The sequence below is a fragment of the Salvelinus namaycush genome, chromosome 8, assembly GCF_016432855.1.
Source record: "Salvelinus namaycush isolate Seneca chromosome 8, SaNama_1.0, whole genome shotgun sequence".
Classification (NCBI taxonomy): Eukaryota; Metazoa; Chordata; class Actinopteri; order Salmoniformes; family Salmonidae; genus Salvelinus; species Salvelinus namaycush.
In genome coordinates this window covers 25,346,321-25,365,921 of record NC_052314.1, presented here as the reverse complement: position 1 = coordinate 25,365,921, position 19,601 = coordinate 25,346,321, and the positions used below count along the sequence as shown (strand labels likewise).

At 42.1% G+C, this 19,601-nt stretch overlaps 1 protein-coding gene across 2 annotated transcripts; it reads right to left on the bottom strand.

The window, feature by feature from the left end:
• Positions 1 to 1,398: 1,398 nt before the first annotated feature.
• On the bottom strand, positions 1,399 to 18,948 carry echdc2 (enoyl CoA hydratase domain containing 2). 2 transcript variants are annotated; one of them, XM_038999519.1, is made up of 10 exons: positions 18,450 to 18,946; positions 15,735 to 15,802; positions 11,804 to 11,891; positions 11,533 to 11,619; positions 6,538 to 6,630; positions 2,763 to 2,819; positions 2,448 to 2,635; positions 2,001 to 2,051; positions 1,625 to 1,672; positions 1,399 to 1,553 (listed from the first exon to the last, which is right to left on the bottom strand). In XM_038999519.1, exons 1-10 carry the CDS (start codon positions 18,688 to 18,690, stop codon positions 1,476 to 1,478), a joined length of 999 nt encoding a protein of 332 aa, XP_038855447.1. In that variant the 5' UTR covers positions 18,691 to 18,946; the 3' UTR covers positions 1,399 to 1,475. The 2 variants fall into 2 exon arrangements, with proteins under 2 accessions (XP_038855447.1, XP_038855448.1); XM_038999520.1 differs by lacking the exon at positions 6,538 to 6,630 and having other exon boundaries at positions 18,450 to 18,948.
• Positions 18,949 to 19,601: the final 653 nt, after the last annotated feature.

The window sequence follows — 19,601 nt, the reverse complement described above, 5'->3', positions numbered from 1 at the left end:
GTGGTCCCAGGTCTGAATCAGTCCCTGATTAGAGGGTTGGGTGATGAAAATCAGCAGTACTGTGGACCTCCAGAATTTGAGTTCTTCTGAATTATGTTAATAGAAATTATGTTGGGAAAGTAAATATGGTTTCCCCTGTGGACACAAATGGCAAATATATTGGTCAATATTTAGAATACAATTTTGTACAGTATGAAGGCAATTTTTTTCCTTGAGTCCTGTATATTTCTGTATGTTGGTAATGGTTCTGTGTGTGTGTATCAGTGTATGGGTATAGGTGAGTGTGTGTTTGTACTAGTGTCAGTACATTCAGGAGCATGTATGAGGCTGAGTGTGAGGATTCTATTTTGTACGTGCTGTATATACCTGGATTGGGGGAGATTAAACTACAATCGTTATAACGAAATGTTTAAGGTGTTGCACGGAAACAATAATACATGTCTTTGGTTTATTTCCAAATGAGGTACTTAATGGAACAAAGGAGTCAAAACTGAGGGGGGAATTCTGAAGCAGAGAGTAGCTCAATCCCAAATCGACCCATAGCCCCTACCCTTTAGGCACTTCATTTAGATGTAAAAGAATTGAATAGGTGTAAGCAAAATGTCAGTTTCTCCACCTTGCTCTCTTGAATTTTCACCATATTGCTTAACCCCACACAGTCCTTTCAGATGTACACAAGAAGTGCATGCGGCTTCAGTCAATTTGGAATTGTATCTTGATTGTGCTCTCCCATCAGGGCCTTGTTCAGTAGGTACAACGTTATGGAATGTTCTGAATCAGAAATACACTGTGTGTAACAGACATGCCTCTGACTTGAAGAGTAACAGAATCATGTCAGCTCTATTCATGGCAATTCTATCTGCAACGTTCTGAGCGTGATCCTGCTATAGGCTACTGCTCCTGTCTTCATTCTCTATGCAACTGAGGCTGACATTACATTTCATGGCTGCTGGCAAATCACAACATGCTCAATTTCAATCAGCCTACACATTGTATGTGCTTGCTACTGCTGCATGGGTCATACTATCCCTTCTTTATGGCATCAAGGGCAATGTACAGAACTGATTTGTGAACTAAAGTCAGTATCCTAATATACATATTGGCAGAATATTAAATGTGAGTTTGCATCCGCACTGTGATTGAAGCTGTGGGAATGTTTAGTCATGTCTGTGCATTCCCCTAATGTGACAGTCGGTTTCTTCTTTCAGTATGGGTATTTCTTAATGAAACTGGGGGCAGAGTGGATCTAAGGGGAAGCATTTGCATATGTTGCTGCTGAGGGTCATGTTTCTGAAATAAATAATGTACACCCCCCCCCATCGGTTGTAAACGAGTACTGTATCTGTATCCCTTTATCTCAAACACTTATCCTTAACCCATCTGCTAAAATATTACAACTGCAGTTGAAAAACATTTTATTAAAGGAATGAAAATTAGGTTTGTGTACAATCACACAACAGCAGTCTCCATGTGTGTTACTCTCCAGTGTAGCGTGGGGGTCTCTTCTCTATAAAGGCAGCCATCCCCTCCTGTCTGTCTCTTGTCGGGATCACCTGGAGAGAGAAAGATGATTAACCACTACAGTTTGACCTCAGACAATGCACATGAGCATTTGACCGCTTACCCTGGCATAACACATCCTCTCTATGGCCATCCCTGATGTGATGTCCACCTGAGAGAGACAGACAGGTTACAGACATACCTGCTACTAGCACACAGAGACGGGTGTCATCAAATACATTGAGATAATGAGCTGGGATGTGTGTGGGTGTATCCCAGATAGCATATGAACACATAAGGAATGGCAAAATGTTAATTGCAGGAAATTTGTTTTAAAAATGCAAAATTTTCTCTCTGCTTCGTGGCAAACTAGAATAGGATGCACATTTTTCTCTGCCCCATGGGGAAAAAATTGTAGAATTGCAGGAAGTTACCCGGGCCCCAGATGTGGTGGTCCGGCCCTGAGTAATGTGTAAAGTTCTTTAGTAAAGCAGCCATACCTCCATGCCTCTGTTCATAGCCTCCTTGGCCATCCTCACAGCAATGGGAGCCTGGAGAGAGAACACACTGGGGGTAAGAAGGACCACGAACACACACGATGAGTAACCATGTCTAAGACCTGAACTAGCTCAGCAGATGACCCAGGTTCAAACACTGCTGTCCATGTCCCTTACAGTGGTCAGTTGGTGTCCTGGTTTGGTATGACTGGTCTGGTGACAGTGACTGACAACTGACAGGATGTGATCAGAGAGACAGCAGATGTCTATGTAACCCCAGTGTCAGTCAGTGTGTGTTTGTGTTAATTGAAACCCAAGCAGTCAGTCAGCCAATGTGTTAATCTCTCTTCTCCTCATCCCTCGTAACTCATTTTATCTAACCACCTATAAAATCCCTCATCACTATGGAATGGAAAGAGACAATGAGTAAGGTTTTTGTGTGTGTGTAACCTGTGGTAGTATCTCTCTAGCCAGACTCAGTGCCTCTCTATAGGCAGCGTCTCCGTCTGGATTCTGCTCGGTAGCTCTGTTGACCAGCCCCATGTCCACAGCCCTCTGTCCATCCACTCTCCTGCCGGTGAAGATCAGCTCTTTGGCCAGGGCAAAGCCCACTGCTCTGGGCAGCCTCTGACTGCCCCCTATAGGAGAAACGATGTACAGAGGGAACAATGCTGAACTCATTATGCCAAACAAACCATGAGGTGACATGAGGGTAACTGGTGTGTGTGTTTATCTGTGCGCGCATATGACTTCTGGTTGTCTTACCCGCCCCTGGGAGCAGCCCCCGTGTTGTCTCAATCAGACCCATCTGTGCAGATTTGGCTGAAACACAACACACACACACAGAGGACAGTTGAAGGTCAGACTGGCTGCGTGTCATTTAGCAACAGTGGGAGTACAGACTGACTGATGTGTCTGTAAGAGTGAGACGTGCACGCACATACACACACCTGCTCACCTCACGCCTCTGCCTCAAATCTATTACCAACCATATTTTCTCTAGATGTTAGCAGTTCCATAAAAATATATATTATAAGTTACGTATGATAAGGTACCACTGTGGAAAAGTATGTTGGTGAAACGAAAATCATGAGTGTTTGAATACGTTTATCATTAAAAACATACATTATTTACATTTAAATACACTGGTATATGTTATACAAAATGTACAACAAATAGCAACTAAATGTGCTCGCTTTACAAATTATACAAAATAAGACTCAGGAATGTAAAGAAAAACTTAAACTTAAATTTCTCTCAGAATTTACATACGCATACACACATTTGTGGTCAGAAAGTAATTTGAACTATGAATAAATCCAGATATTTTGCTAATCATTATCATGTGAAAGGTGTTTCAATAACCTAAGATTTAAGCTACTCTATTGGGCTGTCCAAAAATAAAATGTTTACAATGATCAATGGCCATCATACTGTATGTATTGTTGTGTATAATAATGTGCATTTTGATGTTTATTGTTGTGATACACAGGGCTCATTTGGAAAAGAGAGTTTGGTCTCAGCGTTAACTCCCTGTCAAAATAAAGGTTACATTTTAAAATAAATACAATGAGCATTTCACTCAAATAACAAACCAAATAGGGTCAAAATAACGACCCAGCTAGCACATTTGGTTCCTTGGAACGTGTTTTTTGGTTTCTGAATGTTTTTGTAAACATTCTGAGAACAGAAGTAAAAATGTTGCCTGTTCTGGGAATGTTTATTTTTAGGTTCCAGGGAGGTTCTGAGAACGCTTTACTCTGGTTCCTTGAACAATTTCCTGGGAGGTTTTAGTAACTCTCCGAGAACGGAGATTATAGGTGATTTGAAAGTAATTAAATAACATTCTAAGGTCCGGAACTCAGTAATTTTTCAGAATAAAAAAACAATACATACACTGAGTGTACAACACATTATGAACACCTGTGCTTTCCATGACAGACTGACCAGGTGAATCCAGGTAAAAGCTATGATCCCTTATTGACGTCACATGTTAAATCCACTTCAAATCAGTGTAGATAAAAGAGAGGAGACCAGTTAAATAAGTATTATTAAGTCTTGAGACATGGATTGTGTATATGTGCCATTCAGAGGGTGAATGGGCAAGACAAAATATTTAAGTTATGGTTTTTGAAGTTGAAGTTTCCCGTTTGTATCTTGAATGGGTCCACCACCCAAAGGACATCCAGCCAACTTGACACAACTGTGGGAAGCATTGGTCAACATGGGCCAGCATCCCTGTGGAACGCTTTCGCCAAAGGGGGGGAGGGGTGCAACTCAATATTAGGAAGGTTTTCTTAACATTTTGTACACTCAGTGTAATTGTGATTATATATATATATATATATATCACACACACACATACATACATACATACATACATACGTGCATTTGGAAAGTGTTCGGTCCCCTTGACTTTTTACACATTTTGTTACGTTACAGCCTTATTCTAAAAAAAGAAATTCCCTCATCGATCTACACACAATACCCCATAACTACAAAGCGAAAACAGGTTCAGAATTTTTTCAAATATATTAAAATAAAAAACACAAATACTTTATTTAGATAAAAATTCTGACCATTTGCAGTCAGACTTGAAATTGAGCTCAGGTGCATCCTGTTTCCATTGATCATCCTTGAGATGTTCCTCCACCTTGATTGGAGTCCACCTGTGGTAAATTCAATTGATGGGACATGATTTGGAAAGGCACACACCTGTATGTATAAGGTCCCACAGTTGACAGTGCATGTCTGAGCAAAAACCAAGCCATGAGGTTGAAAGGAATTGTCCGTAGAACTTCGAGACAGGATTGTGTTGAGGCACAGATCTGGGGAAGTGTAACAAAAGGAGAAACTTCGCCCCAGCCTGAGGTCCTGAGCGGTCTGGATCAGGTTTTCATCAAGGATCTCTCTGTACTTTGCTCCGTTCATCTTTCCCTCGATCCTGACTAGTCTCCCAGTCCCTGCTGCTGAAAAACATCCCCACAGCATGCTGCTGCCACCACCATGCTTCACTGTAGGGATGGTGCCAGGTTTCTTCCAGACGTGACACTTGGCAGTCAGGTCAAAGAGTTCAATCTTTGTTTCATCAGACCAGAGAATCTTGTTTCTCATGGTTTGAGAGTCTTTAGGTTCCTTTTGGCAAACTCCAAGCGGGCTGTGTCGTGGAAAATTGCAAGATTATGTTATAGTGCTTGTAAGATTATTATAATCTTTGTATTGCATTAGAATGGTTGGATGGGACTCTATGAGATAGCACTGACAGAGGAGATTTACGATGTCTTTGGGTAATAAAGCCTAAAGAGCATTCCAGATAGTAAAGGTAATGTTTTTGTGCTATACCGTACCAGGGTGAGACGGGTTCCAGTTTGGAGTAGGAGGGGGCCAGACACTGGTCTTTACAATGAGAACTGTTGACACAGCAGTAACTGTCTGCTATGTTTTATAGATATCTTTCATACAAATCTTAACCTTTGAACTGTTCCTAAGATCTGTGGTTCGTCATGTAAGTTGAGAGGGGTGTATCTTGGCTATAAAAGATCTTTGTATTCTTCTGTAGGGTCTCTCAAAATTCATTGACACTGAATTGATCTGAGAGTCAAAGGGCTATTGTAAAGCTCATTATTAAAGATGAAGTTTAAGTTAACTCTGACTGGTGTGTGGTTTGCAACTCTCCTCATTTGGTAATACAGAACAATGCCACAACAGCTGTCATGTGCCTTTTACTGAAGAGTGGCTTCTGTATGGCCACTCAACCATAAAGGTCTGATTGGTGGAGGGTTGCAGAGATGGTTGACCTTCTGGAAGGTTTCCCCATCTCCACAGAGGAACTCTGGAGCGACCATTGGATTCTTGGTCACCTCCCTGACCAAGGCCTTTCTCCCCCGATTGCTCAAGTTTGGCTGGGCTGCCAGCTCTAAGAAGTCTTGGTGGTTCCAAACTTCTTCCATTTAAGAATGATGGAGGCCACTGTGTTCTTGGGGACCTTCAATGCTGCAGAAATATCTTGGTACCCTTCCCCAGATCTGTGGCTCGACACAATCATGTCTCGGAGCTCTACGGACAATTCCTTTCAACCTCATGGCTTGCTTTTTGCTCTGACATGCACTGTCAACTGTGGGACCTTAAATAGACAGGTGTGTGCCTTTCCAAATCATGTCCAATTAATTGAATTTACCACAGGTGGACCCCAATCAAGTTGTAGAAACATTTCAAGGATGATCAATGGAAACAGGATGCACCTAAGCTCAAAGTCTCATAGCAAAGGGTCTGAATACTTATACGTTATTTACATGTTTTTTTATTCCTTAATACATTTGCTAAAATGTATAAAAACCTGTTTTCACTTTGTTATTATGGGGTATTGTGTGTAGATTGATGAGGGAAAAAAATATTTAATACATTTTTGAATAAGGCGGTCTGAATACTTTCCGAATGCAATGTACATATTAATCTAGACTGTCTTTATTCGTCACAAAAAGGGATGGCTCCCAGTGAGGCTAATGGCGATTGGTGAGGTAAGAGGTTAGAGGTCACTGACCAGCTGTGCGAAGGTCACAGGCGAGCGCCAGCTCCAGACCCCCTCCAAGGGCGAAGCCATCCACCGCAGCAACCGTCGGCATGGGCAACAAGGCTGCATTAGCGATGCAACATCCATAGAGAGACGACATGTGGAGAGTTCAGACGATGTAGTTACAGACTATGAACGCACGCCTGCACACAATGCAATGCACACACACAGTACAATGCACAAACACACACTATATTTTTTACACCCTTTTTCTCCCCCATTTTGACCTTGTCTCATCACTGCAACTCTCCAACGGGCTCGGGTGGTGAAGGTCGAGTCATTCGTCCGCCGACACATGACCCGCCAAACCGAGCTTCTTAAAACCTGCCCGCTTAAAACGGAAGCTAGCCGCACCAATGTGTCGGAGGAAACACCATTCAACTGATGACCGAGTTCAGCCTGCAGGCACCCGGCCCGCCACAAGGAGTCGCTAGAGCACGATGAGACAAGTAAAGCCCCCCGGCCAAACCCTCCCTTAACCCGGGCAACGCTAGGCCAATTGTGCGCCGCCCTATTGGACTCCCGATCAATGCCGGTTGTGATACAGCCCGGGATCGAACCCGGTTCTGTAGTGACGCCTCTACCACTGTGATGCAGTGCCTCAGACCGCTGCGCCACTCGAGAGGCCCTGTGATAACGTTCTAATTTTGTCGAAACTCGTACTGTGTAGTGGAGGCCGACAGCGCATTCGTAAAGTATTCAGACCCTTTGACTTTTTCCAAATTTTGTTACATTTTAGAATAAGGCTGTAATGTATTAACTAGTTTTTTTCCTTTATTATCAATCTTAACACAATACCTCATAATGACAAAAGAAAAATTGTTTTTTAGAATTAATTTGCTAATTTATTGAAAATAAAATACTGAAATATCACATTAACATAAGTATTCAGACCCTTGCTCAGTACTTTGTTGAAGCACCTTTGGCAAGGATTACCGCCTCGAGTCTTCCTGACACACCTGTATTTAGGGAGTTTCTTCCATTCTTCTTTGCAGATCCTCTCAAGCTGTGTCAGGTTGGATGGGGAATGTCACTGCACAGCTATTTTCAGGTCTCTCCAGAGATGTTCGATCGGGTTCAAGTCCGGGCTCTGGCTGGACCACTCAAGGACATTCAGAGACTTGTCCCAAAGCCACTCCTGCGTTGTCTTGGCAGTGTGCTTAGGGTCGTTGTCCTGTTGGAAGGTGAACCTTCGCCCCTGTCTAAGGTTCTGAGCACTCTGGAGCAGGTTTTCATCAAAGATCTGTCTGTCCTTTGCGCCGTTCATCTTTCCCTCGATCCTGAGTCTCCCAGTCCCTGCTGCTGAAAAACATCCCCACAGCATGATGCTCCCACCACCATGCTTCACCGTGGGGATGGTGCCAGGTCTCCTCCAGACGTGACGCTTGGCATTCAGGCCAAAGAGTTCAATCTTGGTTTCATCAGACCAGATAATCTTGTTTCTCATGGTCTGAGAGTCCTTTAGGTGCCTTTTGGCAAACGCCAAGCGGGCTGCCATGTGCCATGTCCCATCAATTGAATTTACCACAAGTGGACTCCAAGTTGTAGAAACATCTCAAGGATGATCAATGGAAGCAGGATGCACCTGAGCTCAATTTCAAGTCTCATAGCAAAGGGTCTGAATACTTATGTAAATAAGGTATTGTTTTTTATTTTGAATACATTTGCAAATATTTAAAAATAACGGTTCACTTTGTCATTATGGGGCATTGCGTTTAGATTGATGGGGAATTTTTTTCATTTAATCTATTTTAGAATAAGGCTGTAACGTAACAAAATGTGCAAAAAGTCAAGGGGTCTGAATACTTTCCCGAAAGCACTGTATAAAGTGATATGAGAGAGAGAGAATTTCGGGTTGTTGAGAGAGATGTACTAGCATGAGAACAGGCTATATATACACACATACAGTACCAGTCAAAAGTGTATTTATTTTTACTATTTTCTACATTGTAGAATAATAGTGAAGACATCAAAACTATGAAATAATATGTGGAATCATGTAGTAACCAAAAAAAGTGTTAAACAAATCAAAATATACTTTATATTTGAGATTCTTCAAAGTAGCCACCCTTTGCCTTGATGACAGCTTTGCACACTCATTCTCTCAACCAGCTTCACCTGGAATGCTTTTCCAACAGTCTTGAAGGAGTTCCCACATATGCTGAGAAATTGTTGGCTGCTTTTCCTTCAGGTCTGGTGATTGTGGAGGGCAGGTCATCTGATACAGCACTCCATAACTCTCCTTCTTGGTCAAATAGCCCTTACACAGTCTGGGTGTGTTGGGTCATTGTCCTGTTAAAAAAAAATGATAGTCCCACTAAACGCAAACCAGATGGGATTGCGTATCACTGCAGAACGCTGTGGTAGCCATGCTGGTTAAGTTTGCCTTGACTTCTAAATAAATCACAGACAGTGTCACCTGCAAAGCACCTCCTCCTCCATGCCTCACGGTGGGAACCACACATGCAGAGATAATCCGTTCACCTACTCTGCATCTCACAAAGACACAGCGGTTGGAACCAAAAACCTCAAATTTAGAGTCATCAGACCAAAGGACAGAGTTCCACTGGTCTAATGGCCATTGCTCGTGTTTCTTGGCACAAGCAAGGCTCTTCTTACTATTGGTGTCCTTTAGTAGTGATTTCTTTTAAAGGTCGACCGATTATGATTTTTCAACGCCGATACCGATTATTGGAGGACTAAAAAAAAACGATACCAATTAAATCGGCCGATTTTTATATATATATATATATATTTGTAATAATGACAACTACAACAATACTGAATGAACACTTTCATTTTAACTTAACATAATACATCAATAAAATCAATTTAGTCTCAAATAATGAAACATGTTCAAATTGGTTTAAATAATGCAAAAACAAAGTGTTGGAGAAGAAAGTAAAAGTGCAATATTTGCCATGTAAAAAAGCTAACGTTTAAGTTCCTTGCTCAGAACATGAGAACATATGAAAGCTGGTGGTTCCTTTTAACATGAGTCTTCAATATTCCCAGGTAAGAAGTTTTAGAGTTGTAGTTATTATAGGAATATTTCTCTCTATACCACTTGTATTTCATATACCTTTGACTATTGGATGTTCTTATAGGCACTATAGTATTGCCAGCCTAATCCCGGGAGTTGATAGGCTTGAAGTCATAAACAGTGCAATGCTTGAAGCACAGCGAAGTGCAGGAAAACGCAGGAAAGTGCTGTTTGAATGAATGCTTATGAGCCTGCTGCTGCCTACCACCGCTCAGTCAGACTGCTCTATCAAATATCAAATCATAGACTCAATTATAATATAATAACACACATAAATACGAGCCTTAGGTCATTAATATGGTCAAATCCAGAAACTAATTTAGAAAACAACATATTTATTCGTTCAGTATTTTATCTAACGGGTGGTATCCCTAAGTCAAAATATTGCTGTTACATTGCACAACTTTCAATGTTATGTCATAATTATGTACAATTCTGCAAATTAATTACGGTCTTTGTTAGGAAGAAATGGTCTTCACACAGTTCGCAACGAGCCAGGCAGCCCAAACTGCTGCATATACCCTGACTCTGCTTGCACAGAACGCAAGAGAAGTGACACAATTTCCCCAGTTAAAATAAATTCATGTTAGCAGGCAATATTAACTAAATATGCAGGTTTAAAAATATATACTTGTGTATTGCTTTTAAGAAAGGCGTTGATGTTTATGGTTAGATACACATTGGTGCAACGACAGTGCTTTTTTCGCGAATGCGCTTGTTAAATCCCCCGTTTGGCGAAGTAGGCTGTGATTCAATGATAAATGAACAGGCACCGCATCGATTATATGCAACGCAGGACAAGCTAGATAAACTAGTAATATCATCAACCATGTGTAGTTAAATAGTGATTATGTTAAGATTGATTGTTTTTTTATAAGATAAGTTTAATGCTAGCTAGCAACTTACTTTGACTGCTTGCTGCACTCGCATAACAGGTAGTCAGCCTGCCACGCAGTCTCCTCGTGGAGTGCAATGTAATCGGCCATAATCGGTGTCCAAAAATGCAGATTACCGATTGTTATGAAAACTTGAAATCAGCCCTAATTAAATCGTCCATTCCAATTAATTGGTCGACCTCTAGTTTCTTCGCAGCAATTCGATCATGAAGTCCTGATTCACATTCATGTTCATCATCTGAACAGTTGATGTTGAGATGTGTCTGTTACTTTGAACTCTGTGAAGCATTTATTTTGGCTGCAATTTTTGAGGCTGGTAAATCTAATGAACTTATCCTCTGCAGCAGAGGTAACTCTGGGTCTTCCTTTCCTGTGGTGGTCCTCATGAGAGCCAGTTTCATCATAGCGATTGATGGTTTTTTGCGACTGCACTTGAAGAAACTTTCAAAGTTCTTGAAATTCTCCAGATTGACTGACCTTCATGTCTTAAAGTAATGATGGTCTGTCTTTTCTCTTTGCTTATTTGAGCTGTTATTGCCTTAATATGGACGTGGTCTTTTACCAAATAGGGCTTTCTTCTGTATACCAACCCTGCCATTTCACAGCACAAATGATTGGCTCAAACACACTAACGAAAGAAATTCCACAAATTAACTTTGAACAAGGCACACCTGTTCATTGAAATGCATTCCAGGTGACTACCTCATGAACCTAGTTGAGAGAATGCCAAGAGTGTGAAAAGCTGTCATCAAGGCAAAGGGTGGCTACTTTGAAGAATATCAAATATATTTTGATTTGTTTCACACTTTTCTGGTTCCTACATGATTCCAAATGTGTTATTTCATAGTTTTGATGTCTTCCCTATTATTCTACAATGTAGAAAATAGTAAAAATAAATTTAAACCCTGGAATGAGTCGGTGTGTCCAAACTTTTGACTGGTAATGTATGTAACACTTCCGCATTTGCAGTGAAAGGTGACAGAGAGCAGTATGAGACATCCTAAAAATCGATCACACCCCCCTCACCGATCTCAGTCATGAGTGAGCGCAGGCCGTGAACAAACAGATCGGAGTCAGAGTGGTTCATCTCAGCTCTCTCCTTCAGATCAGCTCCTTCAGAAGACACAGAGAAGACATCAAAACACACAGACACACACACACACACACACACACACACACACACACACACACACACACACACACACACACACACACACACACACACACACACACACACACACACACACACACACACACACACACACACACACACACACACACACACAAAATGACAGACCTGCACAGAAGACCCCTTGTACCAGACTCCTGAAGACCACCACTCTCACAGCTGAGTCATGGTGTAGAGAGGACACCAGCTCCCTCATCTAGAGAGAGATGGATAGAGAGAGGGAATGGGAGAGAGAGAGAGAATAGTCTTAGCAGTCATCATACTCTGTTAGATCAATAGCAGAGCTGGGACCAAGTCACTATTATTCAAGTCACTCACAAGAAGGTCCAAAGGTCCAAGTCTTAAGTCAAGTCCCGAGTAGAACGGGTCGAGTCTTGAGTCAAGTCCAAGTCGTGCATTCTAAGAGCAAGTCGAGTCACAGGTTTTTTTCCAAGTCAAGTCAAGCAAAAATAAATCTGTACAGGCAATGACTTGTTCAACTACAAATCTTTGTATATTTAATGAGGCTAACTTGATCCCCGAACAGTTTTTTGAGCAAATTTCACAGGAGGTTGGTGGCACATTAATTGGGGAGAATAGGCTCGTGGAATTGACTGGAGTGTAATGAGTGGAATGTATCAAATACATCAAACGCATGGTTTCCAGGTGTTTGATGCCATTCCATTCGCGCCGTTCCAGCCATTATTATGAGCCGTTCTCACCTCAGCAGCCTCGTGACATTGGCAATCCTCTCTCCCTACAAATTGACGTTTGCGCTGAACCTGAACCTATAGCTGTACAGCAAATCAGCAATTTGTTCGCTAACTCAGTAGTGTTCAAACTTTTTCACACGCGACCCCCAAAAAGAAATGGTTCAAAGCTTCCTACCCCCACGGAAGCACATGCACGCAGGGCGTACAGGCACTCACAATGTAGCCTATCATTACAACCATAAACGGTGACGCATTTTCAAAACGCAAGATATAGAAATAAACTGCGTCATACACCTGCATTTTGAGCTGAAAGTCATTCATGTTAGCAGTCAATATCAACTAGGGATATCATGTCACATTGTCACTTTTCTGGAATCCAGAGCAAGCAGGATCATGTGGCCTACCTGTATTCAAATAATCAACTAGTCATCAAGCTTTGATAACTTGAATCAGCTGTGTAGTGTTAGGGAAAAAACCAAAATGTACACCCCTTGGGGTCCTGAGGACCTAGTTTGGGAAACGCTGCCCTAAAGCAATACTGCAAAAAAAAATGGCAAAGCAATTAGCGTTTTGTCCTGAATAAAAAGTTTTATTTTTGGGACAAATCCAAAACAACACATTACTGACTACCACTCTCCATATTTTCAAGCATACTGTAGTGGTGGCGGCATCATGTTATGGGTATGCTTGTAATTGTTAAGGTCTGGGGAGTTTTTTTTTTATAAAAAGAAGCGGAATGGAGCTAAGCACAGGTAAAATCCTAGAGGAAAACCTGGTTCAGTCTGCTGTCTAGCAGACACTGGGAGATTAATTCACATTTTCAGCAGGACAATAATCTAAAACACAACGCCAAATCTACACAAGTTGATACCAAGAAAACAGTGAATGTTCCCAAGTGGCTGAGTTATGGTTTTGACTTAAATCTACTTGAAAATCTATGGCAAGACCTGAAATTGGTTGTCTAGCAATGTCAACAACCAATTTGACAGAGCTTGAAGAATTTTGAAAAGAACAACGGGCAAATGTTGCACAATCCAGGTGTGGAAAGCTCTTAAGAGACTTACCCAGAAAGACTCACAGCTGTAATCACTGCCAAAGGTGCTTCTACGAAGTATTGACTCAGGGGTGTGAATACTTATGTAGATGAGATATTTCTGTATTTCATTTTCAATAAATTTGCTGAAATTTCTAAAAACATGTTTTCACTTTCTCATTATGAGGTATTGTGTGTAGATGGGTGAGAAAAAAGTATGTTTAATACATTTTGAATTCAGGCTGTAACACATCAAAATGTGGAATAAGTCAAAGGGTATGAATACTTTGATGGCACTGTAGTCAGTACTACCACTAAGGTATACAGTTGAAGTCGGAAGTTTACGTAGACTTAGATTGGAGTCATTAAAACTCGTTTATCAACCACTCCACAAATTTCTTGTTAACAAACTATAGTTTTGGCAAGTCGGTTAGGACATCTACTTTGTGCATGACACAAGTATTTTTTCCAACAATTGTTTACAGACAGATTATTTCACTGTATCACAACTCCAGTGGCTCAGAAGTTTACATTCTCTAAGTTCACTGTGCCTTTAAAAAGCTTGGAAAATTCCAGAAAATTATGTCATGGCTTTAGAAGCTTCTGATAGGCTAATTGACATCATTTGAGTCAATTGGAGGTGTGCCTGTGGATGTATTTCAAGTCCTACCTTCAAACTCAATGCCTCTTTGCCTGACATGGGAAAATAAATTTAAAAAATCAGCCAAGACCTCATAAAAAAATTGGAGACCTCCACAAGTCTGGTTCATCCTTGGGAGCAATTTCCAAATGCCTGAAGGTACCACGTTCATCTGTACAAACAATAGCACTCAAGTATAAACTCCATGGGACCATGCAGCCATCATACCGCTCAGGAAGGAGAAGCGTACTGTCTCCTAGAGATGAACGTACTTTGGTTTGCGAAAAGTGCAAATCAATCCCAGAACAACAGCAAAGGACCTTGTGAAGATGCTGGAGGAAACAAAAGGAATCCTATTTCGACATAACCTGAAAGGCAGCTCAGCAAGGAAGAAGTCATTGCTCCAAAACCGCCATAAAAAAGCCAGACTATGGTTTGCAACTGCACATGGGGACAAAGATCATACTTTTTTGAGAAATGTCCTCGGGTCTGATGAAACAAAAATAGAACTGTTTGGCCATAATGACCATCGTTATGTTTGGAGGATAAAGGGGGAGGCCTGCAAGCCGAAGAACACCATCCCAACCGTGAAGCACGGGGGTGGGAGCATCATGTTGTGGGGGTGCTTTGCTGCAGGAGAGACTGGTGCACTTCACAAAATAGATGACATCATGAGGCAGAAGAATTATGTGGATATATTGAAGCAACATCTCAAGACATCAGTCAGGAAGTTAAAGCTTGGTCGCAAATGGGTCTTCCAAATGGACTATGACCCCAAGCATACTTCCAAAGTTGTGGCAAACTGGCTTAAGGACAACAAAGTCAAGGTATTTGTGTGGCCATCACAAAGCCCTGACCTCAATCCTATAGAAAATTTGTGGGCAGAACTGAAAAAGTGTGTGCAAGCAAGGAGGCTTACAAACCTGACTCAGTTACACCAGCTCTGTCAGGAGGAATGGGACAAGATTCACCCAACTTATTGTGGGAAGCTTGTGGAAGGCTACCTGAAATGTTTGACCCAAGTTAAACAATTTAAAGGCAATGCTACCAAATACTAATTGAGTGTATGTAAACGTCTGACCCATTGGGAATGTGACGAAAGAAATAAAAGCTGAAACAAATCATTCTCTCTACTATTATTCTGACATTTCACATTCTTAAAATAAAGTGGTGATCCTAACTGACCTAAGACAGGGAATTTTTACTAGGATTAAATGTTAGGATATATGAAAAACTGAGTATAAATGTACTTGGCTAAGGTGTATGTAAACTTCCGACTTCAACTGTATATACTGAATTTAAAAAAATTAAAATGCAACATGCAACAATTTCAAAGATTTTACTGAGTTACAGTTCATATCAGGAAATGTGTCAATTGAAAGAAATTCATTAGGTCCTGATCTATGGATTTCACATGGCTGGGCAGGGGTGCAGCCATGGGTGGACCTGGGAGGGCATAGACCCACCCACTGGAGAGCCAGACCCAGCCAATCATAATTAGTTTTCCCCCCACAGAGGGGCTTTATTACAGACAGAAATACTCCTCAGCGTCTAAAGTTATTTTATTTTCTATCAAGTCAGACTCGAGTCCAAGTCATGTGACTTCACTCCACACCTCTGATCAATAGTTAGCAATTCGATGCGTGTGTAAGGTCAAATAGAGATCAAACCCACCTGAGAGACAAACACACGGCCCAGAGCGTTCTTTGCCTTCTGACGGCACATCAACACCTCAGCTATACCTACAGAGAGAAAGAGAGAGTCACGTGTACTGCCTCAAGAAGGTATGTGGTGTGTGTGTGTTATTGTTTATGCATTTGAAATATAAGCAGCTGCACAGGCCCAGGTGCAGATGTTGATGATGTTGTCACATTAGATTTGAGCCATGAGGTGACAGGTGTGTGTGTGTGTATGTCTGGAGAAGAGGAGAGGATGAGGGAGGGAGGAAGAAGAGGATAGGAGGGACAGAAGGAGTGGGAAGGAGAGGAGGTGATGGAGGGAGGAAAGGAGGGAAAGAGACAGGAGGTGAATGCCTGAGGCTGTGTCTGACCTGTGGCTAGGCTGAAGGCTTTTTTATAAGCAGCATCTACCCTGTGTGTGTGTAAATATGTCAGAGTGAAAGAGTGAAAACCATTTCACAGAGTGAAAACCATTTCCTACTATTCAGTGATTAACACTGAGGTAAACACTGAATAGTAGGAAATGGTTTTCACTCTGTACAGAAGCTCCTGCAACACAACACTCCCTGTATCAAAGTGCCTACTACTTCTTCTGCCTCTACCAAGAGGCAGAATCAAGGGCTGGACCTTTATGGCACAGCAGGTGGTGCGCTTACTTCCCCTGTAACTTCAGATAATGTTTATGTCATTTCAGGGTAAGCTTATTCACCTAAGCTACCTAAACTCAGCAAAAAAAGAAAGGTCCCTTTTTCAGCACCCTGTCTTTCAAAGATAATTCGTACAAATCGAAATAACTTCACAGATCTTAATTGTAAAAGGTTTAAACACTGTTTCCCATGCTTGTTCAATGAACCAAACAATTAATGAACATGCACCTGTGGAATGGTCGTTAAGACACTAACAGCTTACAGACGGTAGGCAATTAAGGTCACAGTTATGAAAACTTAGGACACTAAAGAGGCCTTTCTACTGACTCTGAAAAACACCAAAGGAAAGATGCCCAGGGCAATAAATTGCAATGTCCGTACTGTGAGATGCCTAAGACAGCGCTACAGGGAGACAGGACGGACAGCTGATCGTCCTCGCAGTGGCAGACCACGTGTAACAACACCTGCACAGGATCGGTACATCCAAACATCACACCTGCGGGACAGGTACGGGATGGCAACAACAACTGCCCGAGTTACACCAGGAAGGCACAATCCCTCCATCAGTGCTCAGACTGTCCGCATTAGGCTGAGAGAGGCTGGACTGAGTGCTTGTAGGCCTGTTGTAAGGCATGTCCTCACCAGACATCACCGGCAACAACGTCGCCTATGGGCACAAACCCACCGTCGCTGGACCAGACAGGACTGGCAAAAAGTGCTCTTCTCTGACGAGTCGCCATTTTGTCTCACCAGGGGTGATGGTCGGATTCGCGTTTATCGTCGAAGGAATGAGCGTTACACCGAGGCCTGTACTCTGGAGCGGGATCGATTTGGAGGTGGAGGGTCCATCATGGTCTGGGGCGGTGTGTCACAGCATCATCGAATGAGCTTGTTGTCATTGCAGGCAATCTCAACACTTTGCGTCACAGGGAAGACATCCTCCTTCCTAATGTGGTACCCTTCCTGCAGGCTCATCCTGACATGACCCTCCAGCATGACAATGCCACCAGCCATACTGCTCGTTCTGTGCGTGATTTCCTGCAAGACAGAAATGTCAGTGTTCTGCCATGGCCAGCGAAGAGCCCGGATCTCAATCCCATTGAGCACGTCTGGGACCTGTTGGATCGGAGGGTGAGGGCTAGGGCCATTCCCCCCAGAAATGTCTGGGAACTTGCAGGTAGGTGCCTTGGTGGAAGAGTGGGGTAATATCTCACAACAAGAACTGGCAAATCTGGTTCAGTCCATGAGGAGGAGATGCACTGCAGTACTTAATGCAGCTGATGGCCACACCAGAAACTGACTGTTACTTTTGATTTTGACTCCCCCTTTGTTCAGGGACACATTATTCCATTTCTGTTAATCACATGTCTGTGGAACTTGTTCAATTTATGTCTCAGTTGTTGAATCTTGTTAAGTTCATACAAATATTTACATATGTTAAGTTTGCTGAAATAAAAACGCAGTTGACAGTGAGAGGACATTTATTTTTTTGCTGAGTTTATGATTCTCAGCATTGTCAATCCCAGCCTGGTCTCATACACTAGACGTAACATAGCCCATTTAAATTCAATATTCTCATACAAGTAAGATATGTTACATTTTGTATGGTTACATAACCCATATTAGAGTATTTGATTGGTCGGATGGGTGGGTGGGCGTATAACACAAACGTTAAGCAACCCAAAGGTTGGAGTTCGAATCTCATCACGGACAACTTTAGCATTTAGCTGATTAGCAACTTTTCAACTACTTAGCATGTTAGGTAACCCTCCCCTTAACCCTTTTAGCTAACCCTTCTAGCATTAGTCAGCCACCTAGCTAGAATTTGTAACATATTATACATTTAGCAAATTCGTAACATATCATACAAAATGAGTGATGGACATCCACAAATTAATACATACATATCATAATAAATGGAACGCTCATACGAAATGCTCTGAGACCAGACTGTCGATCATGGTGAATATTGTGGAACTTGCACAAATTGTAAACCTTACTACCGCTCAACTTGATTTCCTGGGAGCGGAAAGCATAAAGTTTAAAAGAGCGTCCTTCCCTACCAGTGTCCTCCCCATCTAGTCGCTTTAGATCCACTTCTATGGACTCTGGCGTCTCGGTGTGTAGCCAGCTTGTGTGTGTGTCATTGTGCCCCGTGAAAGGGCGTCCTCGGCTGGGCAGCTTTTCCACTCCCAGCTTGTGTAACGTTACCGAGCCTGGAGCTCCAAGAGACGCCGGGGATAGAGCACCCAAGCCGCGGGAGAGAGAGCAGTGCCTAGTCGCAAACCTTCGAAGGAAAGTCATGGTTGTGTTTCTCCTTTTTCTTATGTGTATGGAGCGATGTCGTTTAAAAGAAAACACGGAAGTAGGCTACAACCAATTGACTTGTTTTTTAGTTTCAGCTCCGGGTATAAGTTGCCCGAGGGATCTAAGAACCGATCTAAAATCAGCTACATCCCAAATCCTTAGTTAAGCCAAGGCCAAGGAGGGACGCAAAATCGAGTTTATATCAGTATGTCTAAGGCCAACTTTGTTCTATTCCAGTTTGACGTTTTTGGGAACGGAACGGATACATTTTCATTTCCGAGTTCATTTGAGCATCCTTAACCGTACTTGAACCTGTTTTAGTGTTCTCTTATTTTTTTAATGTTTCTCTCTTTTCATAGTGAGATCATCGGCTTGGTTACATACTGACACACGCACTGACTAAGCATACATCCTTAGCTGCCCATGGTTTGAGCCAATAGATTTCATAGTTTATTAATAATACCACAGAACGTGTGTTTAAAAACAAAACATGTATCGGTAGGCCATCATTGTAAATAAGAATTTGTTCTAGTGGTTAGAGCGTTGGGCAAGTAACCGAAAGGTTGCTGGATCGAATCCCCAAGCTGACAAGGTAAAAATCTGTCGTTCTGCCCCTGAGCAAGGCAGTTAACCCACTGTTCCCAGGGTGCCGTGGACGTCTGTTAAGGCAGCCCCCGCACCTCTCTGATTCAGAGGGGTTGGGTTAAATACAGAAGACACATTTCAGTTGAAGGCATTCAGTTGTACAACTGACTAGGTATCCCCCTTTCCCTTCACTAGTTAAATAAGTAAATTTAAAAAACATCCTAACATTGCGATACTAAATAGGCCTACATTATTCTCATATGTATTTATGGTCAATGATTGGAATGCAAATGTTAAGCAATATCTAAAGTAGTCACCAGGGG

What these genes read in the sequence shown, in the direction of transcription:
- echdc2 (XM_038999519.1), bottom strand. Translation starts at nt 18,690, where the DNA reads ATGACTTTCCTTCGAAGGTTTGCGACTAGGCACTGCTCTCTCTCCCGC. An exon ending in ACTAGATGGGGAGGACACTG is followed by an intron (nt 15,803 to 18,449) that starts GTAGGGAAGGAC and finishes TTCTCTCTGTAG; the next exon opens with GTATAGCTGAGGTGTTGATG. An exon ending in GCCGTGTGTTTGTCTCTCAG is followed by an intron (nt 11,892 to 15,734) that starts GTGGGTTTGATC and finishes ATCTCTCTCTAG; the next exon opens with ATGAGGGAGCTGGTGTCCTC.